The sequence below is a fragment of the Podarcis muralis genome, chromosome 2 (assembly GCF_964188315.1).
Source record: "Podarcis muralis chromosome 2, rPodMur119.hap1.1, whole genome shotgun sequence".
NCBI classification, from domain to species: Eukaryota; Metazoa; Chordata; class Lepidosauria; order Squamata; family Lacertidae; genus Podarcis; species Podarcis muralis.
The window spans coordinates 114,057,915-114,085,322 of NC_135656.1; the positions used below are offsets into that span (position 1 = coordinate 114,057,915).

Sequence of the window (27,408 nt, forward strand, 5' to 3'; positions counted from 1 at the left end):
TGTTGCCTCGTTTTAATTAGTCTATTCTTTTATTGTTTTATTGTTTTACCGTCGCACTGTTTACTGATACTGCCACACGGATTTACAGCCTTGGAGCTCCCGGACGACGGATTGATTTGAAATACACCCAAAGAAGCAGAGGAAACCGCTGAACTCCATTCAGCCTAACTTCGATAAGTCCAAGAACTCCCCCATGAATACCCTCCCGCCCCAAGTTAAGGCTTAAAGAGGGAAAGGTTGGGAGGCTCCCTGAACCAACAGCCTGGATACCGGTTTTCCAAACTTTACTCTACCTTTATTTCTACAACAAAGTGCCCAATAAGGAAAGCTTTCAACCTAGAGAATGGTGCTCACAAGACAGAGTTATAAAGAGTTGGGAATCCCCCTCACCAAAGCGGCTGAACCCTCTACAAGAGGAAGGCAGGTGAAAATCTCACAATATTTTAAACCGAAAACAGACAAAATAAATAATGCTGACAAACGACACCCCCACGAATGGTCCATAGACCGCACCAGGTACGGGGAGCTTATGGAAACAGACGAAGAAGGGGTGGGAGTCAATCTGGCAACGGAAATAAAACAAGTTGCCATAGAAGATGAAACCTTAGTGAATCAACCGGGGCTGGAGCAGGAACAAGAGTCACAAGAGGAAAACCCAGTAATTAAGACAGATGAGCCCTCCCAAAGACCCAGGCCCGGGGACAAGATGGGGTTTCTCACTGTGACGAATGAGGACCTGGAGGACACAAGAGCCCACTATCTGGACTTGGAATGCCTCCCCTACATACTAACAGGACTATATAATGATCTGTTAAATGAACAGAAGTTGCAGATAGGCAGAGAACTGGGACACATCAAAGACTTCCTCTCAGAATGCTTGGGCCTACTTACCACCCTGACTGAAATAACTAGGAGAATAGACAACTTGCATTCATACAAAGTTCTCTCTAGTACACCAAACAATAACAACATCAAGGACAATAAAACCTGACATGATGTGGAAAAAAGGAAAACATTTAGGATTAAAGCAAACCAGAAGGGAAATTTAATTGACCCTAAGAAACCCCTCTTAAAGAGGAAGTGTCCCAGGAATAAAGAGAAGAAGCCCAAGAACGTAAAAATGGGAAGGAAGACAAAGCCCCCATCTCGAACAAAGAAAGTGAACTTCACAAGACTATTTAAGCTATTAGAGAATTCAAATCCAATGAGCCCAGCTAACCCAGTTCTGCCACCCCTTGATAAAAGCCCAAGCCCAAGCCCAAATAAAAACCTCCATAAGGCTGGGCTATTCAATCCAACAGAGGAACTCCATAAGGCTAGGCTTCATAATTCAACAGAGCAACTAGCACTCCCGAATGGAACCGCGGGAAAATCAAGGGAAAACCCGATCCCTAAGCAAGCAACTATTCCTAAAACAACATACTCTAGCAGAAATCTAATTCTAAATAAACAAAAACTTATCATCCTACCTGTACACATGCACAAAGATCTCCTTTCCCCAGCACAACAGAGAATCTATATTCTCAAGAAAACTGAATTAGCCGTTAGAGGGCTCGTCCCAGCAGAAAACATCATTAATGTTAAATTTCTGCCATCAGATAAGGACCTACACAGAGTTGTGATAACATTCAGAGACTGGCACACAACCAAACTAGTCTCAGACAATAAGGACAAGCTACAAAGGGTTGGATTGCAGGTGACTCGGCTATTCGAAGTGTCCGGTACTCCCACCCCTCTCATCGAAACAATCAAGACTGATAAGATAAAAATAAAGCCGACAATGTCTATGATGGACGAGAACTTCAAGATGCTTCAATTAGAGGCAGATAAAGCCTCGAACCAGCTGGCTAAAAGACCTAAAACCCTATCCCCAAATCACGTACCAGACGAAAGCTCCAGCATAGAGAAGGAAAACCGCTTCATAGCAACTATTGAACAAATACATAAAGCTCAGGACGTACTAATTGAAAGACTAGCATCCATAAGGAAATCTATTACCCTCCTAGCCACACCGGTCACCAGGGAATTTAACTATGCAACTTATACCACAAAACCTTTATCCAACAGTGAGTGGATACTAAGGCTATTCCTATTGCCTGACGAACTGGGACCTACGGAACCACCTATAACAAAGAAAACAATATTCCCCAGTTCTGCTCCCAGTTTTATACAGTCTGTATATGATGCTTGTTTGACAATGTGTGGTGTATTATGCCTAATAAAGGATTAGAATTGAATTGAATGGTTTCTCCCCCGTGTGAGTTTGTTGATGTTTTCTTAGTGCTCCACTTTCACTGAAGCTCTGTCCACATTCAATACATTTCAATGGTTTCTCCCCTGTGTGAGTTCGTTGGTGTCTTCTAAGGTGTCCACTTTCACTGAAGCTCTTTCCACATTCAATACATTTAAATGGTTTCTCACCCGTGTGAGTTCATTGGTGTATTCTAAGTGTTCCATTTTGACTGAAGCACTTTCCACATTAAATACATTTAAATGGTTTCTCCCCGTGTGAATTTTTTGGTGTTTTCTAAGGTTTCCACTTTCACTGAAGCTCTTTCCACATTCAATACATTTAAATTGTTTCTCCCCTGTGTGAGTTCGTTGGTGCATTCCAAGTGTTCCATATAGACTGAAGCACTTTCCACATTCAGTACATTTAAATGGTTTCTCCCCCGTGTGAGTTAGTTGATGGCTTCTAAGGTTTCCATTTCGACTGAAGCTCTTTCCACATTCAATACATTTAAATGGTTTCTCCCCTGTGTGACTTTGTTGGTGTATTCTAAGGTTTCCATATCGACTGAAGCTATTTCCACATTCAATACATTTAAATGGTTTTCCCCGCGTGTGAGTTCGTTGGTGCATTCTAAGTGTTCTATTTTGACTGAAGCACTTTCCACATTCAGTACATTTAAATGGTTTCTCCCCCGTGTGAGTTAGTTGATGGCTTCTAAGGTGTCCATTTTGACTGAAGCTCTTTCCACATTCAATACATTTAAATGGTTTCTCTCCTGTGTGAGTTCGTTGGTGTATTCGAAGGTGTCCATATTGACTGAAGCTCTTTCCACATTCAATACATTTAAATGGTGTCTCCCCTGTGTGAGTTTGTTGGTGTATTCTAAGTGTTCCATTTCGACTGAAGCTCTTTCCACATTCAATACATTCAAATGGTTTCTGCCCCGTGTGAGTTCGTTGGTGTCTTCTAAGGTTTCCACTTTCACTGAAGCTCTTTCCACATTCAGTACATTCAAATGGTTTCTCCCCCGTGTGAGTTCGGTGGTGTACTCTAAGGTCTCCACTTTCACTGAAGCTCTTTCCACATTCAGTACATTTAAATGGTTTCTCCCCCGTGTGAGTTAGTTGATGGCTTCTAAGGTGTCCATTGTGACTGAAGCTCTTTCCACATTCAATACATTTAAATGGTTTCTCCCCCGTGTGAATTCGTTGGTGTATTCTAAGGTGTTCACTTCTACTGAAGCTCTTTCCACATTCAATACATTTAAATGGTTTCTCCCCTGTGTGAGTTTGTTGATGTTTTCTTAGTGCTCCACTTTCACTGAAGCTCTTTCCACATTCAATACATTTAAATGGTTTCTCCCCTGTGTGAGTTCGTTGGTGCATTCTAAGTGTTCCATATCGACTGAAGCACTTTCCACATTCAATACATTTAAATGGTTTCTCCCCCGTGTGAGTTAGTTGGTGTATTCTAAGTGTTCCATATCGACTGAAGCACTTTCCACATTGAATACATTCAAATGGTTTCTCCCCCGTGTGAGTTCGTTGATGATTTCTAAGGTTTCCAATTACACTGAAGCGCTTTCCACATTGAATACATTCAAATGGTTTCTCCCCCGTGTGAGTTCGTTGGTGTATTCTAAGGTGTTCACTTCTACTGAAGCTCTTTCCACATTCTATACATTTAAATGGTTTCTCCCCCGTGTGAGTTCGTTGATGTTTTCTTAGTGCTCTACTTTCACTGAAGCTCTTTCCACATTCAATACATTTAAATGGTTTCTCCCCCGTGTGAGTTCGTTGGTGTATTCTAAGCTTTCCATTTCGACTGAAGCACTTTGCACATTCAGTACATTCAAATGGTTTATCCACTGTGTGAGTTCCTTGATGTTTCTTTCGATAATCAGTACATTTAAATGGTTTCTCCTCTATGTGAATTTGTTGATGTGTCCTCAGTCTTCCACTGTGACTAAAACACATCCCACATTCCATGCATTTAAACTGTTTCTTTGTTCTTCCCAATGAATTCACAGATGGCTCCATAGAATTCTGGCCATCATCTTCCTCACCTGTTTAGGAGGGGGGAGGGGGAAGAGAATCCTGTTAAGACTTACAATAAAGACAAGAAAGGAACTGAACACATGTCAGTCCCAGTATGCCCCTTCTCTTATTTTAACACTGTCTCCTTTCTCCACTGTCCTTTCTTATGTTCCAAACTTTAGGAATGCAGGTGAGATAATGGCAAGAAAAACACATGATCACTCCATTCACACTTAATAAGCTGCATTATTTTATAATTTATGGTGGAACTGGCTTCTTAGACACATCTCTGTACAGTGGTACCTCGGGTTAAGTACTTAATTCGTTCCGGAGGTCCGTTCTTAACCTGAAACTGTTTTTAACCTGAAGCAGCACTTTAGCTAATGGGGCCTCCTGCTGCTGCTGCGCCACCAGAGCACTATTTCTGTTCTCATCCTGAAGCAAAGTTCTTAACCTGAAACACTATTTCTGCGTGAGCAGAGTCTGTAACCTGAAGTGTATGTAACCTGAAGCGTATGTAACCTGATTTCTCTTTTTCCAGGGAGGAAATGATCACAGGCTCAAATAGCAGTCTCTCCTATGACTAAGAAGTCAAACTTTTGTGTTACTTTGCAACATGTAACTGTAAAAATATTGCAATCTTAGAACAGGCGTCCCCAAACTTGGCCCTCCAGATGTTTTGGGCCTACAAATCCCATCAGCCCTGACCACTGTTCCTATTAGCTAGGGATGATGGACGTTGTAGTCCCAAAACATCTGGAGGGCCAAGTTTGGGGATGCCTGTATCAGAACATAAGAAGAGCCTGCTCGATTGGGCAAAAGCCCACCTAGTCCAGCATCCTGTTCTCACAGTGGCCAGATGCCTGTGGGAATCCAGCAAGCAGGATTTGAGTACAAGAGCCCTCTGCCTTCCTGTGCTTTCCAGGAACTAGTATCAAGAAGCATTATTGCCTAGGACTGTGAGGGCAGAGCACAGACATCAGTCTAATCCTCTTTTTGAAGCTATCCAAGGGACAAAATCAAGGATTAAAAATAAATTATTAACAGATGTAAGAGAGAGAGGAGGTTTTGCCCTGCCGGGTTTGAAACTTTATTATGAAACATCCTGTATCTGCTAGAACCGGGAATGGATTACATTGGAAAACACAGATACTGTATTTTAGATCTGGAAGGACACAAATAATGGATAGCATGCATATTTATGGTAGGGAAAGGCCAAGGTGCATAGAGCTTTTCAGAATCATATAGTAAGAAAATCAATTTTTAGGGTATGGGAGAAGTATAAAAATTTGCTTGAGTAAAAAACACCCTGGTGGCTTTCTCCCTTGGAAGCAATATCTCTGAAAAAAATTGAATATGAGAAGTTATCAGCCGACTTATAGAGAGCTGTTAACTGAAGTTGAAAACCAACTGAAATTAAAATATTTTGAAGAGATAAGGAAAGCTGTAACTGACTGGTTACAGTACCACCAACTAAATGATATCTTAAAGATAGACAAAAAGAAAGGTTTAATTATGAGACATCACAATTTCAAAAAGAACTCTTAGGAAGTAACATAAAGAGATCTCTGTAAAATGTATAACTTGCTCCTAGAACGGTATACAAAGGATGAACAGGTCAAATCAGTTATGACTAAATGGGAAAGGGACTTAGGATATAACATACAAATGGCAGATTGGGAGAGGCTTTGGAAAACAGATCTGAAATTCACAGCTTGCTGTTCATTGAAAGAAAACTACATGAAAATGATGTACTGATGGTATTTGACTCCTAGTAAGTTCAAATATCTAATAATAATAGGGCGGGATATAAATAAAATTTATTATTATTATTATTATTATTATTTGTACCCCGCCCATCTGGCTGGGTTTCCCCAGCCACTCTGGGCGGCTTCCAACAAAGATGAAAAATACACTAAAATGTCACATATTAAAAACTTCCCTGAACAGGGATGCCTTCAGATGTCTTCTGAATGTCAGGTAGTTGTTTATCGCTTTGACATCTGATGGGAGGGCGTTCCACAGGGCGGGTGCCACTACCGAGAAGGCCCTCTGCCTGTTTCCCTGTAACTTGGCCTCTCGCAGTGAGGGAACCGCCAGAAGGCCCTCGGAGCTGGACCTCAGTGTCCAGGCAGAAAGATGGGGGAGGAGACGCTCCTTCAGATATACTGGACTGAGGCCGTTTAGGGCTTTAAAGGTCAGCACCAACACTTTGAATTGTGCTCGGAAATGTACTGGGAGCCAATGTAGGTCTTTCAAGACCGGTGTTATATGTCTCGGCGGCCGCTCCCAGTCACCAGTCTAGCTGCCGCGTTCTGGATTAGTTGTAGTTTCCGGGTCACCTTCAAAGGTAGCCCCACGTAGAGCGCATTGCAGTAGTCCAAGTGGGAGATAACCAGAGCATGCAGCACTCTGGCGAGGCAGTCTGCAGGCAGATAGGGTCTCAGCCTACGTACCAGATGGAGCTGGTAAACAGCTGCCCTGGATACAGATTTGACCTGTGCCTCCATGGACAGCTGTGAGTCCAAAATGACTCCCAGGCTGCGCACCTGGTCCTTCAGGGGCACAGTTACCCCATTTAAGACCAGGGAATCCTCCACACCTGCTCGCCTCCTGTCCCCCAAAAACAGTACTTCTGTCTTGTCAGGATTCAATCTTAATCTGTTAGCCGCCATCCATCCTCCAACCGCCTCCAGGCACTCACACAGGACCTTCACCGCCTTCCCTGGTTCTGATTTAAAAGAGAGGTAGAGCTGGGTATCATCCACATACTGATGAACACCCAGCCCAAACCTCCTGATAATCTCTCCCAGTGGCTGCATGTAAATGTTGAAAAGCATGGGGGAGAGGACAGAACCCTGAGGCACCCCACAAGTGAGAGCCCAGGGGTCTGAACACTCATCCCCCCCCACTTTCTGAACACGGCCCAGGAGGAAGGAGCGGAACCACTGTATGACAGTGCCCCCAGTTCCCTGCCCCTCAAGACGGTCCAGAAAGATGTTATGGTCGATGGTATCAAACGCCACTGAGAGATCCAGCAGAACTAGGAAACAGCTCTCACTTTTGTCCCTAGCCCGCCGGAGATCATCAACCAGTGCGACCAAGGCAGTTTCAGTCCCATGATGAGGCCTGAATCCCGACTGGAAGGGATCCAAATGGTCCGCTTCTTCCAGGCGTGCCTGGAGTTGTTCAGCAACCACTCGCTCAATCACCTTGCCCAAGAATGGAAGATTTGAGACTGGGCGATAGTTGGCCATCGTGGCCACATCTAAAGATAGTTTTTTAAGAAGCGGTTTAATAACCGCCTCTTTCAGCAGGTCTGGGAAGGCTCCCTCACGGAGGGAAGCATTCACCACCCCACGAAGCCCAGCCCTTCCCGGCTAGTTTTTATAAGCCAAGATGGGCAAGGATCAAGGAGACAGGTGGTTGGTTTCACTCGTCCAAGCAGCCTGTCCACATCCTCAGAGGTAACAGACTGGAATTGATCCCACACAACTTGACTAGACAGGACTCTAGCACTCTCCCGCCCTGGCCCTGCTCCCATGGTGGAGTCTACTTCTTCCCGAATCTGAGCGATTTTATCTGCAAAAAACTTTGCAAAATCATTGCAGGAGATCATGTGGCCCGTACTGGGCCCCGATGTTGCAGGTGCTTCCGCTAAATTGTGAACCACCTGAAAAAGTCTCCTGCTGCTGTTTTCTGCAGATGCAATAGAGGCGGCGAAGAAAGTCTAAGGATGATTAGAAATGACTCTGTTAACAACTCACCAACTCAAACTATGGATGAAGTGAGGTCCTGTCAAGTCTTGCAAACGAACCAGATAATGCTTGAGATTCACCAATATACTCATAGGTGGATGAACCGCAGACAAATTACTATGTCCTTGTCTCAGCTCCTGAATTACCATTACCGAAATGTAGATCTAGAAAATTTCCACTTCCTGCCTACCTTGAGATACACCATGAGCCTTTAGGTCATCAACCCTCCCATCTCGACTCATGGAGATAAAGGATCCCCATGGTGGTTCCATTCTCTCCGCCCAGTGAGGGTATTTAAGGACAAAAATAGGAGGCAATTGGTCCCTTGCATAGAGTCAAAGCTAATGCGGAGAAAGGAAACCAAGCTCAACACTAGAAATACTAATTGCCCGAAGGAAGAAAAGAACTCTCTAAGCCTAGAATTACAAGACCTGAAGAAGAGGCTAATGAGTATAAAGACTGAGATTTCTACCCAAACATATAAGGACAGTAGAGCCTAGAGCACGATATTTAAAGACGTCCAACAGCTCTTTATTCCATAGAAAGACATCAGTGCAACTCCCTGTTCCCTTTTCAAACGACACCAAATTAGATGAGGAATTTGGCGCCTCCGACATTTCTATGGCAACAACACCAAAGAACTCTATGTTGCTGACAATCTGGAGATATCCACCACCAACTCTACATCTGGACCTTTGCCTAATGTTCCAAAAACTTATCAGAATGATCAGCCTACTCTACTGTACTCCTGGCGAGACAGGATGGACAGATCTTCCGAATTTGAATCTGGCTCTTTGTTGGCCAGTGATCCACATTTTATAACACATACCTCATTAATACTTCCACAGCCACAGATAGAACCAACAATCCTCCAATTAACCCAGGAGGGAGAGGGGGATTGACAGTTAATGAAACACCATGGGACTGTCTCTCCCCCCCCCCCCCGCTTGGGGTGCGGTTGGTTGGGTTTTATCTTCTAGGGATACTTACCCTATCAGACCTCCACCTCTTTCCCATACCATTTTGACCCAGGAGTACTGGCCCAAGGATGACTTGTTATTGAGGGGATGTTACCCATCTATTGGGGAGGCTAGTATGGGATCTGGGATTTCCACAATTGAAGGGCTAGGGAGGAATGGCGGTGGGGCTAGATATCTCTATCGGCGAAGGGTTTCGAGATGCAGTGATCCTCGAACCCCTTCCAATCTACGCCCCATCCCAAGGGATGAGGGTAGGGAGAGCAAGGATTACACACCTCCGTCATTGGTGCTGTGCAATGCCAGGTCCATAGGCAACAAAACCGCCACCATACGTGACTTTTTTGTCTCGCAGGGGATTGACCTGGCTTGCGTGACGGAGACCTGGGTACGGGAAGGCGAAGTAGTCTCCCTACATGAGATAACACCCCCAGGTTTCTCTGTCCTCCATCAATCGCGGACTGTGGGTCGGGGGGGAAGAGTAGCGTTATTCCGGGAGGATTGCTCTTTCAGAGCTCTGCCATCACCAGCGATCTCCGGCATTGAATGTATTGGTCTCGTGTGGGGCACCAAGGAGAGCTTGGCTGTCTGGCTGGTATACCGACCACCCAGCACACCTGCAGCCACCCTGTCAGATCTGCTGGAGGTGGTGGCGAGCTGGGCCTTGGAGTTCCCAAACCTACTGGTTTTGGGAGACTTCAACGTCCATGCCGATGCCGCTCCCTCCTCAAAGGCTCTGGACCTAGTGACTTCCATGGCAACACTAGGGCTCTCCCAGTTTGTTTTGGGCCCCACTCATCAAGCAGGCCACATGCTGGATCTGATCTTTGGGGCTGGCATAGATGTGATCATGCTCCCCGCTGTGGAAGTGCCATGGTCTGATCACTACGCTTTGAAAGCCAAGATTGACTTCCCGCTCCTCCCCGGCTCGGGTGGCGAACCTATTTGGGCTCGTCCGCGAAAACTGATGGATCCTGATAGATTCTGACAAGCCTTGCGGAACCCTGCTCCTCCTGGTGACTCATTAGATGACCTTGTTGAGGACTGGAATAACCGGCTCTTGGCAGCCATTGATGAGATCGCGCCTAAGCGCCCTCTGCGACCCCGTCGAAACCAGGCCCCTTGGTTTACTGAGGAGCTCCGGAAAATGAAGCGGGATCTCAGACGGCTAGAGCGAGTATGGCGACGGACTCGTGACGGAGCCTCAAGAACATCTTATAGGACGCTTATGAAAGCCTATGAGATGGCTATAAAAGCTGCTAAGAAATCTTACTTTGCAGCTTCCATTGCATCCGCTAGCTCTCGCCCGGCACAACTTTTTAAAATAATTAGGTCAATAACGTCCTTAGGAGGACAACCAAATTTAAGCACAAATTCGACCCACAGCTGTGAGGCATTCGCGAGCTTTTTTGCGGAGAAAGTCCTGTTGCTCCGCCGTGACCTCCCTGCCAATTTAGATACAGTGACTGAACTGGAGGCCCCTCGACTGACTTCAGGTCCAGTGTTGGACCATTTCGATCGGATACTACCTACTGATGTGGATAGATTCCTTCAAGTTGGTAGGCCCACCACCTGCCTCCTTGATCCGTGCCCGTCTTGGCTGATTAGGGAGTGCCCAGATGTTGCGCGGACCCCCCTGGTTGAAAATATCAATTTGTCCCTTGACACGGGGACATTCCCAGGGGAACTGAAGGAAGCAGCGGTGTGTCCACTCTTAAAGAAAACTTCATTAGATTCCTTAGACCTATGTAATTACCGCCCAGTTTCAAATCTTCCATACCTGGGTAAGGTAATTGAGAGAGTGGTTGCTGAACAGCTTGGTAGGTTTTTGGAGGAAACATCGGCATTAGATCCATTTCAGTCCGGTTTCCGTCCTGGTTTTGGGACGGAGACGGCTCTGGTTGCCCTAACAGATGATATCCGTAGACAACTGGATCGAGGCGGGTCAGGCAGCTGATCCTTTTAGATTTGTCAGCAGCCTTTGACATGGTCGATCATGATCTTCTGGACCATCGCCTCGCAGACGTGGGGATACAGGGCATGGCCCGTAACTGGTTGTGCTCTTTTATCTCTGGTCGGGGACAGAGGGAGGCAATAGGGAGGGAAATGTCATCGCGCCACTCCGTGGTGTGTGGAGTGCTGCAGGGCGCAATTCTCTCCCCGATGCTTTTTAACATCTTTATGCGCCCCCTTGCCCAGATTATCCAGAGCTTTGGGCTGGGCTGTCATCAATATGCTGATGACACTCAGCTCTATCTGCTGATGGATGGCCACACCGACTCGGCCCCGGACACACTGACCAGATGCTTGGAAGCTGTGGCTGGATGGTTTCGTGGGAGCCGATTGAAACTAAATCCTTCGAAGACAGAGGTCCTATGGCTGGGTTGGGATGGCATGGGGATGAGGGACCAACTCCCTTCTCTTGCGGGGGCCCAATTAGTGCCATTGCCTTCCGTTAAGAGTTTGGGTATAATCCTTGACGCCTCCCTTTCCAGGGAGGCGCAGGTTACAGCAACAGCCAAGGCGACATTTTTCCACCTTCGCCGCATCAAGCAATTGGTCCCTGACCTTTCCCGCCCCGACCTGGCCACAGTGATCCATGCGACGGTCATCTCCAGGCTTGACTACTGTAATTTGCTCTACGCGGGGCTGCCCTTGAAACTGTCCCAGAAACTCCAGCGGGTACAGAATGCTGCAGCGAGGCTCCTCACGGGGTCTTTGCCATGGGAGCATATTCACCCAGTGCTTTTCAAGCTGCACTGGCTCCCGGTGGAGTACAGGGTCAGATTTAAGGTGCTGCTTTTGACCTTTAAAGCCCTTCACGGCCTAGGACCCTCGTACCTACGGGACCGCCTCTCCTGGTATACCCCACGGAGAGCCTCAAGGTCCATAAATAACAACACCCTAGTGGTCCCAGGCCCTAAGGAAGTTAGATTGGGCCTTTTCAACTCTGGCTCCGGCCTGGTGGAACGCTCTGCCTCATGAGACCTGGGCCCTGCAGGATCTGATTTCTTTCCGCAGGGCCTGTAAGACAGAGTTGTTCCGCCTGGCCTTTGGCTTGGAGACAATTTGATTCCCTCCCTCCCTCTCTTTCTTTTTTCTTTTCCTTCTCCTCCTGCAATGAGGCTACATTTTAATATTTTAATGTTCCATTATTTTAATGTTGTATTTTATTTTTGTTTTTAAGTTGTAATCATTCATCGTTTTTATTATTGCTTGTAAGCCGCTCTGAGCCCGGCCTTGGCTGGGGAGGGCGGGGTATAAATAAAAAAATATTATTATTATTATTATTATTATTATTATCACCACTTGGTAGGCTCGACGTTGAGCTCTAACCTGTGTCCAGTCAGATTCAGAATGAGTTATTCGCCACCAGCGCTCTAGCCGTCTCAATGATTGTTTCATTGCCCTCAGATCCGTGGAAAACCATGGGGCTGCCCGGGCTCCATGCAATCGGAGAGGGCGCTTCGGAGCCAAACAGTCAATAGCCCTGGTTAACTCCACATTCCAGCGGGCCACCAGGGAATTGGCTGAAAGGCCATCAACATGGGATAAAGCAGTGTTTCCAAACCGGTGTTCGAGACGTTGCCTGGTGTGCCGTGGGAGGGAGGCGGGCGAGTCGGGCGGCGAGAGGCGGGGCGGCGGCGGCGAGGAGAGGCCGCCCAGCACGGGGCTCTCGCCGTCTGCCTGCCTGGCTGCCTGCATGGCGCTGACGTCACGGGGCTGTAACGTGCCCCACATAGGCACACGCGGGGCGGCGAGCGAGCTCCCTCCCACATCCCATCGCCGGCTCTGCACCAGGCGGTAGAGCTCGGCGAAGTCGCCGCGCTGGAAGGCCAGCAGCGCGCGCGCCTTGGCCAGGCTCTCGCCCGCCTGCGCCTCCAGGCAAGGCGCCTCGGCGTCGGGCGGCAGCGAGCCCAGGAAGCGGCCCAGCCGGCCGGGGTCGCCCGCCTGCAGCAGCGCCTCGCACCCGCACGAGACCTGCTCCGCCGAGAAGCGCGGCGAGCGTGGAGGATCGGGCGCGGCGGAGGCCAGCCCCGCGCTTGGAGAGGACGCAGCAGCCGTCGCCAAACCCGATCCTCCTCCTCCGCCGTCCTCTGGCTCTCGGCCGGGAGGAGCCTGCGGCGACGGGGCGGGCGCCGAAGTTGGCAGAAGTTGGCGCGCCTCCTCGGCAGCGCCTTCGTCCTCCTCCTCCTGCCTCTGCTCTCCTCCGGCGGCGGGGGCGTGCCGCCCTCCCCGGCCGGGGGGCTCGGCGGGGCCCGCGGGGAAGGAGGCCATGTTCGCGGCGCGCGGGATCGCGGCCCCCCTCGCCCGCATCCGGCCCGCTCCCCTCCCCCTGCGCGCTGCCCTAGCCGTGCGGGTCTCCTCCCCCTGCGCCGCCGTCCCCTTTCCACATCCTAGGAGCCGCGGTCCGCCTACCGCCCCCGGGCCGCGGCGCGGCTCCCAGCCCGGGCTGGCCTCCGCCTCCTGGGACGCGCGCCCACCCCCGCGGCCCCCCAAACTTCGGAGCAACTCTCCAGACGCTTCTCCCCCGCCTCGGTCTCCCTCCTTTCCACTTCTCTTCCCCCCTTCCTTCCCTCTTTCTTTCTCTTTCTCTCCCACCCGCCTTTCCTTCTATTAACTTTCCTTTCCCCTCCCTTCGTCCTTCCTACTTTTACTCCTGGGCTCCTCCCCCCTTTGTGCAGCCACAAATCAATCTCTCTCTCTTTTTCCCCCTCTCTCTCTTCTTTGCTCAGACGCAAAAAAGCGCCGCTTTTTGGAAATCCGGACTGCTGTCCCCGCTGAAACGATACTTTAAAAAAGGAAGAACCCACTGGCTCTTATTTCTGTTTAAAGCAGTAGATCCCGAACTCTTTTGGCCCACTGCCCCCTTGGTTCCACATCCCCCAGTGTCCCCTATGCTTACTCTATAGAAAGCATTACAGGGGTTAACGCGGCTCGCTAAGGAAGATATTAATAGAATTCTGCATTTGGGGGGAGACCCTAACAGTCATCTACCATTACCTTCTATGCTGTTACTATTTTTTTTTTTTTTTTTACATAAGTAAAAAGTGACCTTTCCCCATCTGGCATGGTGGTGTGCCTCGAGATTTTTTTCATGAAACAAGTGTGCCTTTGCCCAAAAAAGGTTGGGAAACACTGGGATAAAGCATCCCCTACCACTCTCTGGAAACCATTTGGATCCATTAAGTGGCAGGGGCGGACCATCCGAATTGGTCCCACCTCCCTGCAGGAAATGTAAAGAAGAAGTGGGTACCTTTTGCTATATGTGGTGGTCATGTAAGATAACAGTATCATTTGGGTAAATGGTATATAATGAATTAAAAAAAATGTTTAAAATAAAATTTGTTAAGAACCTAGAAGCTTATTTATTTGGAATTACAGGTACTGAGATCCCAAAAGACCAGGAAAGACTATGTATGCGACAACAGCTGCACAGATGTTATTATCCCAACGATGGAAAGATGCAATAATCCCAACTAAGGAAGATTGGCAAGCCAAACTGCTGGACTCTGCCGAAATGGCAAAATTAGCCGCGAGACTCAGGAATCAAGAAAACAAGGACTTTAAAAAAGATTTGGGAAATTTTATAATTTACTTATGAGATTATTGCACACAAATCAAAATGTTAGCTGGACTTTAGGAATCACTTGTAAAGAAGTTTATGGACAATTTAGATAAATGAAAACTGTGGAGAATGTATCTATACAGTGGTACCCCGTGTTACGTAACCCTCTGGAACTTTTACGGGTTTCGCCGCTCGCACGCATAGAAGCACTCTATTGCTCCGCGTGCGTGTGCAGAAGCGGTCCTCCGGTTTGCTAAAACCTCGGGATCCGTCTGGAGCTCCAGAACAGATCCTGTTTGCAACCGGAGCCACCACTGTATGTAGTTTTGGAAAAATTAATATAAGGACCCATTAAAGGGATGGAGCGAAGTCATGTTATTCAGAGAATCTCATGAAATGATTATATAAATGTCTTTGATATAAACTTGTATTTGTAAAAACCAATGAAAATATTTCAAAAAAAGGGAAGTCCATAGATTGACTATGCTTCTGTTGATTCATCATTTGCAAACCCAGAAATAGGTGTTCCTGTTTTTGAAGTTTGCCTCGGAAACCAAACATGCTCATGAGCTTCCATTTTTACTGTTGCGCAGCAAATTTAAGTGCCCCCCACCCTAATTAATGCTTTTTTTATTCCGTTTTACCCTTGAGCAGCTAATTTAAGTCGTCTCCATCGTAATCAAGGTTTTTTTCATCCCATTCGTTCCCTTGCACAGCTAATTTAAGCTCCCCCGCCCCCAATCAATATTCAAGCCGTTTCTGGTTGCAGTGTTCTGAGGTGACATTTGCTGCTTTAGTTTTTTCCTATGTTTTGCGTTTTTGTTTTTGTGGCTTTTTCATTTTTGACTGAAGCTTGTTTTTTGTTTTATGATTGATTTATTGATTGATTGACTGTGGAAAGGGATAAAAGCTCCCCATTCAAACAATGACTATCATCAATGTAGGTATGAAATTTTTTTTTTTAATCATCTACAATACTGTCTTATTTATTTTATGGTACAGAACATTGATTATTGTTTTCATTTTATGGATCAATGGTCTTGTTAGATAGTAAAATTCATGTTAAATTGCTGTTTTAGGGGTTGTTTTTAAAAGTCTGGAATGGATTAATCCATTTTGCATTACTTTCTACGGGACAGCACGCCTTGGTTTTGGAACGCTTTGGTTTTGGAAGACTTCTGGAACCGATTAAGTTTGAGACCCGAGGTACCACTGGAACTCCTAAGATTTAAAATCCTGGAGCGAGAAAATCTGCCCCCACTACTTTATGAAAGGGATTCAAGAAACAAAGAGCTGCTTTGGAGAAGGCCTCACACCCCCTTCCTTCTTCCTGTCAGGAACTTCCTTCCATTTGTCTCCTCTCCATCTTTTCCTCTTTCTCCCTCCGCCATCCATCTATCCCTGTCCCCATCTCCTCTCCCCTGGAACTCACCAGATTTCTCCAAGGGTCCTGGGACGGAATGCTCAGAGGTTGTGGGGAGGGATGCGGGAGACAGCCTGACCAGGTCAGCCGTCCATCTTCCTCCTTCCATCCTGGCCAGGGTTGCAGGTTCAGTCTCAGCTAGGTTTGCAGGTTCAGCTTCCTGAGGAGCGCAGAATCCAGAGCCAGTTGCAGCTTCCTGGGAGGGAGGGAAGAAGAAGCCAAGGGTGTCTGAGAGCCCCTGCAGGGATTCTCCTGCCCAAGACATTCTGCTGCCCCTGAAGAAGCCCCAACTGGGCACCCCCTTCCCAAGAGCCCCCACCCATTTTCAAACACCTTTGGCAATTCCTTTCATCACCTCCTTTCCTTTTTTATTTTATTTTATTTTGTTTATTCAATCTTTATTGGTTTCAAATCAACACACACACACCAAAAGCTTATAAATAGGAAAAGAAACAAAACAAAAAAGCACAATACATTTCTTACGAAAAGAAATAGAACAATACATCACGAATGCACAAAATTATTCCAGCCATCAACTTCTGACTTCCTTGATATAGGTTATTTATTTTCTTAATTAGGTAAAGGTACCCTTGACCATTAGGTCCAGTCACGGATGACTCTGGGGTTGCGGCGCTCATCTCGCTTTACTGGCTGAGGGAGCTAGCGTTTGTCCGCACTCAGCTTCCAGGTCATGTGACCAGCATGACTAAGCCGCTTCTGGCGAACGCTGGTGAACGGAAACGCCGTTTACCTTCCCGCCGGAGCGGTACCTATTTACCTACTTGCACTTTTGACGTGCTTTCGAACTGCTAGGTTGGCAATTTTCTTAATTACTTGCCTCTGTTTTTCAATAAACTTTATCTTTGTTAAATCTTGTCTGAATTCTTTGTACCTTATTCAATTCCGAGTTATTCAAAGCATTTTAAAGTTTTTATAAGGGGACACTGTTCTTTTAAATATTGTCTATAGAGCTCCCATTTCCTTTTAAACTTTTGGGTCGATCGATTTCTTATCTTTTCCGTCATCTGTACTACTTCTATATATTGAAGGATTTTTACTTGCCACTCCTCTTCTGATGGAATTTTATCTCCTTTCTATCCCTTGGCAATCAACATCCTCACTGCAGTTGTTGCACACAAAAAGACCCCTTCCCAAGAGCCCCTGCCCATTTTCAAACACCTTTGGCAATTCCTTTCACCTGCCTGTCCCACCTCCTTCCTAAGGCTGGCATGGTATGCACATTAGTGGCCTGAGAGTAGACCCCATAGAACTTAAGAGTTCATCTGCAAAGGACTGCTCTGAATACATGGGTGGTCCTTGCATGGAGAAGAAGGAAGCCCCTTGCTTGCATCAGCACCCCCTGGGAGAGGCGGGGGATCCGCCCATCTCTCCCTCTGTCCTCCCTGACTCCTCCTCTGTCGTTCTGCCCTGCAAACACCCTTTGCTCTTGTTCCTCAGGGGAGAGAGGCAGGAAGAGCCTTCAAACCCATCCCTTTCCTCCTCTGCTGCCTTTTCTTGCAGCAGCCCCGTGAGAGGGGAAGGAGCTGCAGCACCTGGTTCACTTCATGGTTTACTGGGATTGTGAATGAACATGTCCTCTGCCTTCCATGCGGTGGGAGTGGGGTGGGTTAAAAGTGGTGAGAAGACCCCCCCTCCAGTCCTTTTGGGAAACAGGAGATTTGTTCAGGAGTAAACAACTTAGATGGCAAGTTCACAAGAGAAGAACTTTGGAGCACTGCTTGCTCTTACTATGTGTTTGAACCTAGAGGACAACATACACGTTTACACCACAGGATTCCTTAAAGAGGGCTTTTTTTAAAATTCAAAGGCCATTTCTACAAAATGGAAGTATTCTGCTGGCAGTCCTATATAGGAAAGTTTTCAATGCTTTAATTTTTTTGGTGTTTTTGTTGGAAGCCGCCCAGAGTGGCTGAGGCAACACAGTCAGATGGGCAGGGTGCAAGTAATGAATTCTTTATTCTTATTCTTATTCTTCCCAACTGTAGCAGGAACCCCCCCCCCCCAATCATTCTGCTTGTACAAACTTCATACACACACACACACACACACACACACACACACTCACTCACACACTACATACGCCACATTTCTGTTATAAATTCATAGAAAATCAACCATACATCGGATTTGCACTGTTCCATTTTTATTTTACTCCATATGACAAGAACTAACAAAGGGGGGTGACTTAGTCCTGGTCAGCCATAATCCCTCCACCATCTCAGCACATCTCAGCACATCTGCAGGAGCCCTGCCCAGATGATCCCAGACAGAAGGCAGTCAAGATCACAAAGAACTTGCATATGGGAGTGGATTCAGCATGGACTGAAACAAAGGACAATGATCAGATCTTCCCTCAGGGGGCAGGAAACTGCAAACTCCCCTTTGTCTCCTGGAAGTGACTCATGGGGAGGGGGGAAAGGAGGAACCAGCCAGGTGACAAGATACTCAGGTTACCACCAACTCCTCCCTCAACTCCTCCTTTCTGTAATATATGCATGATGTTTCTGGGGGGTGGGCTTGACCTAAAGGTAAAGGTAAAGGTACCCCTGCCCGTACGGGCCAGTCTTGCCAGACTCTGGGGTTGTGCGCCCATCTCACTCAAGAGGCCGGGGGCCAGCGCTGTCCGGAGACACTTCCGGGTCACGTGGCCAGCGTGACATCGCTACTCTGGCGAGCCAGAGCCGCACACGGAAACGCCGTTTTTACCTTCCTGCTATAAAGCGGTCCCTATTTATCTACTTGCACCCGGGGGTGCTTTCGAACTGCTAGGTTGGCAGGCGCTGGGACCGAGCAACAGGAGCGCACCCCGCCGCGGGGATTCGAACCGCCGACCTTTCGATCGGCAAGCCCTAGGCACTGAGGCTTTTACCCACAGCGCCACCCGCGTCCCTTTTGGGCTTGACCTAGAGGAGGGGAATTTCAAAAGTTTTTATAAGACCTGGAACACTATTTTTCTGGGTCTTTCCTCTCTCCTGCAAGTGAGGGGAACACCCTGATGCATCAGTTCAATAAAGGCCAAGCCTACAGGCTGCTGTTTTGCTCCAAGCTATCCTGGTTGGTGTCTTTGTTTTGTCCAAGGGAGCCCTCGGATTTTTCCGGTAACACTTCTAAGCCCATCCTACTATGCATGCTGGTCAGAGACTCTGTCCCAACCTCCCCCTTGAACACAACAGGGTTTTCCTAGTTCTACTGCTATTCTTTACATTCCTATACTGCCCTTCCTCCAAAGATCACAGGGCAGCTTACAAGAGAAAAACACAGAGATGCATAGCAGAGTAGGAAATAAAAACGACAACCCTCCCCCCCCAATGCAGTTGTGAAGTCCATAGATTGTTTAATGAGCCAAACGCCTGGGAGAAGAGCAAGGCTTTCGCCTGGTGCCTAAAGATAAGGTCCTCCTCCGAGGGGTCTTCTGCTGGAGTATAGATATTAAATTTAAATTAATACTATTAAGGCGATCCTGGCCAGCAATGCCCACCCCTCTCCCCTCTCCTTCCCTGCAACTCCCTTTGTACCAGATCCCTGCAGGAGGAAGCTTCTCCCCCCCCCTTCAAGCCCCCTTTAAGAAAACAGCTCCCTTCCCTCCCTTCTCTTCTCCCCCTCCCGGGGCTTCTCATCCTGGACCCCCTCGCAAAGCCCCTTCCCTCCTTCCCCGCCACTGGCTTTGCACTCACCCGAAATCCTGGGCAGCGGGGGCGGGAATGGGAGCCCCCGCGTGGGAGGCAGGGAGTGAGGGCGCTTAATTAGGAGGCTTGATTAGGAAGAAGCCCCCTCCTCCTCCTCCGCAGGATGCAGCCCCGCTTCCCGCCTCCTCCCCTCCCTCCTTTGCAAGCCCGGATTTTATCTGTTGGTGAAGCCGGAAGTGGAGGCAACTCTGAGGGGGAAGGAGAAGTTTCTCTCCACGTTCAGCCTCTTGTCTGTTATTTGATAAGTGGGGGAAGGAAAACCTTATAGCCCCCAACCAATGGGAGGGCGAGGGAGGGAACGTGTGCATGGGGAAAATAAGTTCATACATTGCCCCAGCTGGACTGTGGCTGCTTTGGACCCCCGCTTTTGCAAGAACGTATTGTCCTCAATAAGGGACGCAGCTGGAGTTGTGGTTTAAACCCCAGAGCCTAGGGCTTGTCAATCAGAAGGATGGCAGTTCGAATCCCTGCAATGGGGTGAGCTCCCGTTGCTGTTTCTGCTCCTGCCAACCTAGCAATTCGAAAGCACAAAGTGCAAGAAGATAAAGAGGTACCTGTTGTAAACAAAATCTGCCCTTATTCCCTTATGGGGGACACAAGAGCCTTTACAGAGCCCTTTGCCGGTTCTCCATCAGTAGGAGAAAATAACAGAGGCCAACCAGAGAATATTGAGAAGCAAAGCAGCTAGTAAGCCTGATCTTTATTGAACTGTTGCAACAGGGTGCTCCCCTCACATGCAGGAGGATGGAGGAGGACCCCGAACAAAGGTGTGCCTGCCCTTATATAGACCTTTTAAATTCCCTGCCTTGATCGTGGATGGAGGACTTGGCATGTGTAACAGAGACTTGGTAGGATGAAGCAGATGGACCTGTCCTTGCCGCTGCTTGTCCACCAGGTTCTCTTCTCAACCCAGTCATGTGGGCGAGCAGGTGGGTTGCAGTGATTTTTAGGAAATCATTAATTTCCACCAGGCGTCCTATTGGAAAGACCCAGTTCTCTGAGTGCATGTTCTTGAAATTGGACAATAGGGGCAGTACAGGATTCCTTTTGGTGTACCAACCACCCCGCTGCACCAAGGATTCCCTGCCCAAGCTGCTTCAGGTCGTGGCAGATGTTCTCCTGGAGACACCTAATTTGGTTGTCCTGGGGGATTTTAACATTCACGCCAACACAACCTTACAAGGGGCTGATTGGGACTTTGTGGAAAGCATGGCCTCCATGGGGCTGTCCCTGAATAAGTTTGGCCCAACTCAGTGTCGCAGACATTCCTTAGACCTGGTGTTCACCTCTATGGATGTTGGTGATCTGACACTAAGTAAAAGCGAAACTAAAGAAGTACCATGGTCAGATCACTTTCTGGTGCACCTGGACTTCTCCACAACCCTTCCCATCTGCAGGGAGGTGGGACCGATTTGGATGGTCCCCCCCGCCACTTAATGGATCCAAATGGTTTCCAGAGAGTGGTAGGGGATGTTTTATCCCATGCTGATGGCCTTTCAGCTAATTCCCTGGTGCCCGGTTGGAATGTGGAGTTAACCAGGGCTATTGACTGTCTAGGGACGCGGGTGGCGCTGTGGGTAAAAGCCTCAGCGCCTAGGGCTTGCCGATCGAAAGGTCGGCAGTTCGAATCCCTGCGGCGGGGTGCGCTCCCGCTGCTCGGTCCCAGCGCCTGCCAACCTAGCAGTTCGAAAGCACCCCCGGGTGCAAGTAGATAAATAGGGACCACTTACTAGCGGGAAGGTAAACAGCGTTCCGTGTGCTGCGCTGGCTCGCCAGATGCAGCTTGTCACGCTGGCCACGTGACCCGGAAGTGTCTTCGGACAGCGCTGGCCCCCGGCCTATAGAGTGAGATGGGCGCACAACCCTAGAGTCTGTCAAGACTGGCCCGTACGAGCAGGGGTACCTTTACCTTATTGACTGTCTAGCTCTGAAGCGCCCTCTCCGATTGCATGGAGCCTGGACATCCCCATGGTTTCCCATGATCTGAGGGCAATGAGATAGCTAGAGCACCAGTGGCAGAAACCTCATTCTGAATCTGACCGGACACGGGTTAGAGCTCAACATCAAGCCTACCAAATGGCGATAGCAAAGGTGAATAAAACCTTCTTCACCCCCTCTCTTGCATCTGCAGAAAACAGCAGCAGGAGACTGTTTCAGGTGGTTTGCAATTTAATACAACCAACTCTCCAATGGGGCCCCGTATGGGCCACATGATCGCCTGCAATGATTTTGCAAAGTTTTTTTGCAGAAAAGTCACTCAGATTCAGAGAGGTAGACTCCCCCGTGGGAGCAGGGCGTGGGCTGGTGAGTGCTAGAGTCCTGTCTAGTCAAGTTGCGTGGGATCAATTCCAATCTGTTATGTCCGAGGATGTGGACAGGCTGCTTGGACGAGTGAAACCAACCACCTGTCTCCTTGATCCTTGCCCATCCTGGCTCATAAAAGCTAGCCAGGAAGGGCTGGGTGATGGGCTCTGTGGGGTGGTGAATGCTTCTCTCTGTGAAGTAGCCTTCCCAGACACACTCAAAGAGGCAGTTACAGTGGTACCTCTGGTTAAGAACTTAATTCGTTCAGGAGGTCTGTTCTTAACGTGAAACTGTTCTTAACCTGAAGCACCACTTTAGCTAATCGAGCCTCTTGCTGCCGCTGTACAATTTCTGTTCTCATCCTGAAGCAAAGTTCTTAACCTGAAGTAACACTCTATGGCAAGGTGATTGATTGATTGATTGATTGATTGATTGATTGGGTGGTTGCTGAAGATGTGGACCATTTGGATCCCTTCCAGTTGGGATTCAGGCCTCATCATGCGACTGAAACTGACCTGGGCACGTCGGTCAATGATCTCCGGCGGGCTAGGGACAAAGGTGAGAGCTGTTTCATAGTTCTGCTGGATCTTTCAGAGGCATTTGACACCGTCAGCCATAACATCCTTCTGGACCGTCTAGAGGGGCTGGGAGCTAGAGGCACTGTTATACAGTGGTTCCGCTCCTTCCTCTTGGGCCGTGTTCAGAAAGTGTTGTTGGGGGATGAGTGGTGTTGGGGGATGAGTGTTCAGATCCCTGAGCTCTCACTTGTGGGGTGCCTCAGGGTTCCGTCCTCTCCCCATGCTTTTCAACATCTACATGAAGCCGCTGGGAGAGATCATCAGGGTGTTTGTGCTGGGTGTTCATCAGTATGTGGATACCCAGCTCTACCTCTCTTTCAAATCAGAACCAGTGAAGATGGTGAAGGTCCTGTGTGAGTTCCTGGAGGTGATTGGATGGATGGCAGCTAACATATTAAAGTTGAATCCCGACAAGGCAGATGTCCTGTTTTGGGGGGACAGGAGGCAGGCAGGTGTGGAGGACTCCCTGGTCCTGAATGGGGTAACTGTACCCCTAAAGGACCAGGTGCGCAGCCTGGGAGTCATTATGGACTTGCAGCTGTCCATGGAGGCACAGGTCAATTCTGTGTCCAGGGCAGCTGTTTACCAGCTCCATCTGGTACGCAGGCTGAGACCCTATCTGCCTGAAGACTGTTTTGCCAGACTAGTGCATGCTGCAGTTATCTCCCACTTGCACTACTGCAATGCATTCTACGTGGGGCTACCTTTGAAGGTAATCCAGAAACAACAACTAATCCAGAATGCGGCAGCTAGACTGGTGACGGGAGGAGAGTCTTTACCCCCATCGTTCTGCCTGGACATGGATGTCCAGTACCAAGAGCCTGCTGGCGGTTCCCTCACTGAGAGAAGTGAAGTTACAGGGAACCAGGCAGAGGGCCTTCTCAGAAGTGGTGCTCTCCCTGTGGAATACCTTCCCACCAGATGTCAAAGGAAAAAACAGCCACCAGACTTTAAAAGACATCTGAAGGCTGCCCTGTTTAGGGAAACTTTTAATATCTGAAGGACTATTGTATTTCAATGTTTTGTTGGAAGCCACCCAGAGTGGCTGGGGAAATCCAGCCAGATGGGCGTGGTACAAATAAAAAATATTATTATTATTGAAAACAAACACAAATTATTTTCTGCACATCCAGAGACTTGACAATCATCTTCACTTCCCAGGAAATCTGGGAAACCTGAGCGGAAAACTCCATACATTTATATGGTTTCCCACCTGTGTGAATTATCTTATGAATATTAAGGTTTCCACTCCCTCTGAAGCCTTTTCCACATTTCATAAATCTGGTTTTCCCCATGTGAGTTAGCAACAGTTTCCTAAGGTTTCATATTGAGTTAAGCTTCTCCCATGTGCGAGTTCGCCAGTGTAATGTAAGTTTATCCTTACAGTTGAAGCTCATCTCACATTCAATACGTTCCAATGGTTTCTCCCCCGTATAAGTTAGTTGGTGTACTCTAAGTGCTCTACTGCAGCTGAAGTTGGTGTCTTATAAGGTGTCGATATGGACTGAAGCTTTCCACATTCTTTCCACATTCAGTACATTTAAATGGTTTCTCCTGTGTGAGTTTTTTTGGTGTTTTCCAAGTGTTCCGTTTTGACTGAAACACTTTCCACATTCAATACATGCAAATGGTTTCTCCCCCGTGTGAGTTCGTTTGTGTATTCTAAGGTGTCCACTTCTACTGAAGCTCTTTCCACATTCAATACATTTGAATGGTTTCTCCTTTGTGTGTTAGTTGATGTATTCTAAGTGCTCCACTTTGACTGAAGTTGTTTCCACATTCAATACATTGAAATGGTTTCTCCCCCGTGTGAAAACAAAAAAAATTCCTTCCAGTAGCACCTTAAAGACCAACTAAGTTAGTTCTTGGTATGAGCTTTCGTTTGCATGCACACTTCTTCAGATACACTGAAACAGAAGTTGCCAGATCCTTCTATATAGTGAGAAGGTGGGGAGGGGTATTACTCAGAAGGGTGGTGGGAATGGGTGATTGGCAGATGGCTGTGATGAGCCTGTTGACGACTTTTAACGACTGCAATAGGTCTTACAGGAAAGAGTAAGGGGTGAGAAGGTGAAAAATGGCTTTGTCATGTATAATGAGATAAGAATCCAATGTCTTTGTTCAGACCAGGTTTCTCCATGGTTTTAAGTTTGGTAATGAGATGCAATTCAGCAGCTTCTCTTTCCAGTCTATTTCTGAAATTCCTTTGTAGTAAAACAGCTACTTTGAGATCTTGTATAGAATGTCCTGGGAGATTGAAGTGTTCTCCTACTGGTTTCTCTGTCTTGTGATTCTTGATGTCAGATTTATGTCTGTTTATTCTTTGGCGTAAGGTTTGGCCTGTTTGTCCAATATAGAGAGCTGAAGGACACTGCTGGCATTTGATGGCATACACAATGTTAGACGATGAGCAATTAAATAGTCCCGAGATGGTATGTGTGATGTTGTTGGGGCCTGTAATGGTGTCGTCCGGGTGTATGTGGCAGCAAAGTTGGCATCTGGGTTTATTGCAGGCTCTGGTGCCAGTGTCCGTGTTAGGTCTGGTTGTAGTATTATTGTGGGTTAGGAGCTGTTTAAGATTGGGTGGCTGTCTGTAGGCAATGAAAGGTCTTCCTCCCAGAGCTTGAGAAAGAGAACTGTCATTGTCCAGGAGAGGTTGTAGATCTCTGATGATGTGTTGTACTTTTTTTGACTTGGGAGCTGTATGTGATGACTAGAGGTGTTCTGTTATTTTCTTTTTTGGGTCTGTCTTGCAGCAAGTTCTCTCTGGGTATCAGTCTGGCTCTGCTGATCTGTTGTCTAACTTCATCTGCTGGGTATTTTAGTTCTAAAAAGGTTTGCTGTAGATCTCTTAGGTGAGAGTCTCTGTCTGTAGAATTGGAACAGATACGGCTGCAACGTAGTGTCTGGCTATATACAATGGACTGTTTGGTAAGTTTGGGATGGTAGCTAGAGGCATGTAGATATGTTTGTCGGTCAGTAGGTTTACGGTATAAGGTGGTGTCTATGTGCCCATCCTGTATTTTTATAGTAGTGTCCAAAAAATGTATTTCTTGCATAGATTGATTCATTGTTAGGTTGATTGTGGGGTGAAAATCATTGAATTTCTGGTGGAAGGTGTCCAGGGTCTGTTGACCATGTGTCCAGATGATAAAAATATCGTCAATGTATCGCAGGTACAAGAGAGAACTAACCCGTGTGAGTTAGTTGATGTCTTCTAAGGTGTTCACTTCTACTGAAGCTCTTTCCACATTCAATACATTTAAATTGTTTCTCCTCTGCGTGAGTTCGTTGATGTCTTCTAAGTGTTCCACTTCTACAGAAGCTCTTTCCACATTCAATACATTTAAATGGTTTCTCCCCCATGTGAGTTCCTTGGTGTATTCTAAGGTCTCCACTCTTACTGAAGCCCTTTCCACATGCAATACATTTAAATGGTTTCTCCTCTATGTGAGTTTGTAGATGTCTTCTAAGTGCTCCACTTTCACTGAAGCCCTTTCCACATTCAATACATTTAAATGGTTTCTCCCCTGTGTGAGTTCATTGGTGTCTTCTAAGTGTTTCGTTTTGACTGAAACACTTTGCACATTCAATACATTCAAATGGTGTCTCCCCCGTGTGAGTTCGTTGATGTCTTCTAAGGCTTCCAGTTACACTGAAGCACTTTCCACATTCAATACATTTAAATGGTTTCTCCCCCGTGTGGGTTCGTTGGTGTCTTCTAAGGTGTTCACTTCTACTGAAGCTCTTTCCACATTCAATACATTTAAATGGTTTCTCCTCCATGTGAGTTAGTTGGTGTATTCTAAGTGTTCCACTTTCACTGAAACTCTTTCCACATTCAATACATTTAAATGGTTTATCACCTGTGTGGGTTCGTTGGTGCCTTCTAAGGTCTCCACTTCCACTGAAGCTCTTTCCACATTCAGTACATTCAAATGGTTTTCCCGTGTGAGTTCCTTGATGTTTTCTAAGAGTTCTATTTTCCCTGAAGGTCTTTCGATAGTCAGTACATCTAAATGGTTGCTCCCCCGTGTGAGTTCGTTGATGTGTCCTCAGTCTTCCACTGTGATAAAAGCACATCCCACATTCCCTGCATTTAAACTGTTTCTTTGTTCTTCCCAATGAATTCACAGATGGCTCCATAGAATTCTGGCCATCATCTTCCTCACCTGTTTGGGAGTGGGGGGGGGGTGCGGGGAGAATCCTGATAAGACTTTCAAGAAAGACAATAAAGGAACTAAAAAACACGTCAAAAGGCACCTGAATCGTGGAAAGAAGCATACATTACACTGGAATCGTGGAAAGAAGCATACATTACCAAAAACAGAGACTGAAAGGGCCAGATTAAGAACTACCGCCCTGCCCTATATCATTACTTAATGTGGATTACAAAATTTTTGCAGACATTTTGGCAAAAAGATTGAAGAAAGTGTTGGTGGGAGAGATTCACAAGGACCAGGCTGGCTTTCTTCCAGGAAGACATCTGTCAGACAATGTGAGAAATATAATAGATATTATGGAATTGTTAGAAGCCAATATTAATACTAAGGCAGTATTAATATTTGTGGATGCGGAGAAAGCCTTTGACAATATCTCTTGGAGCTTTATGAAAAAGAATCTACAAGGGATGGGGGTAGGCCAAGGCTTTGAGAATGGTATAGGTGCAATTTACTCTGAACAAAAAGCAAAGTTAATTGTAAATAACGTGGTTACTGAAGAATTTCCTATTGAAAAAGGGACACGACAGGGGTGCCCAATATCCCCATTACTTTTTATATCTGTCTTGGAGGTTTTGTTAAATATGATCAGAGGGGTTCAGG

The 27,408-nt window shown here is 47.2% G+C and overlaps 2 protein-coding genes and 1 pseudogene across 3 annotated transcripts; 1 reads left to right on the plus strand and 2 right to left on the minus strand.

Annotated features, from left to right (window-relative positions):
• Positions 1–273: 273 nt before the first annotated feature.
• LOC144326017 (uncharacterized) lies at positions 274–19,907 on the minus strand. 2 transcript variants are annotated; one of them, XM_077921623.1, is made up of 3 exons: positions 19,692–19,877; positions 16,006–16,192; positions 274–4,298 (listed from the first exon to the last, which is right to left on the minus strand). In XM_077921623.1, exons 2-3 carry the CDS (start codon positions 16,103–16,105, stop codon positions 2,323–2,325), a joined length of 2,076 nt encoding a protein of 691 aa, XP_077777749.1. In that variant the 5' UTR covers positions 16,106–16,192; positions 19,692–19,877; the 3' UTR covers positions 274–2,322. The 2 variants fall into 2 exon arrangements, 1 of the variants encoding a protein (XP_077777749.1); XR_013391185.1 differs by lacking the exons at positions 274–4,298; positions 16,006–16,192 and adding an exon at positions 18,141–18,339 and having other exon boundaries at positions 19,692–19,907.
• LOC144327060 (uncharacterized) lies at positions 8,595–15,298 on the plus strand. Its single transcript, XM_077925263.1, is given in 2 exon segments — positions 8,595–10,706; positions 15,290–15,298. Coding segments are annotated over 2 exon segments (1,770 nt in total). The 5' UTR covers positions 8,595–8,945.
• A 464-nt stretch (positions 19,908–20,371) lies between the features above and the next one.
• LOC144326188 (uncharacterized) lies at positions 20,372–26,873 on the minus strand (annotated as a pseudogene).
• Positions 26,874–27,408: the final 535 nt, after the last annotated feature.

Coding starts and splice junctions, on each gene's coding strand:
- LOC144326017 (XM_077921623.1), bottom strand. CDS start 16,105: ATGGAAGGAGGAAGATGGACGGCTGACCTGGTCAGGCTGTCTCCCGCA. Junction 4,299..16,005: donor AGGACCCTTGGAGAAATCTG/GTGAGTTCCAGG, acceptor CCTCCTAAACAG/GTGAGGAAGATGATGGCCAG.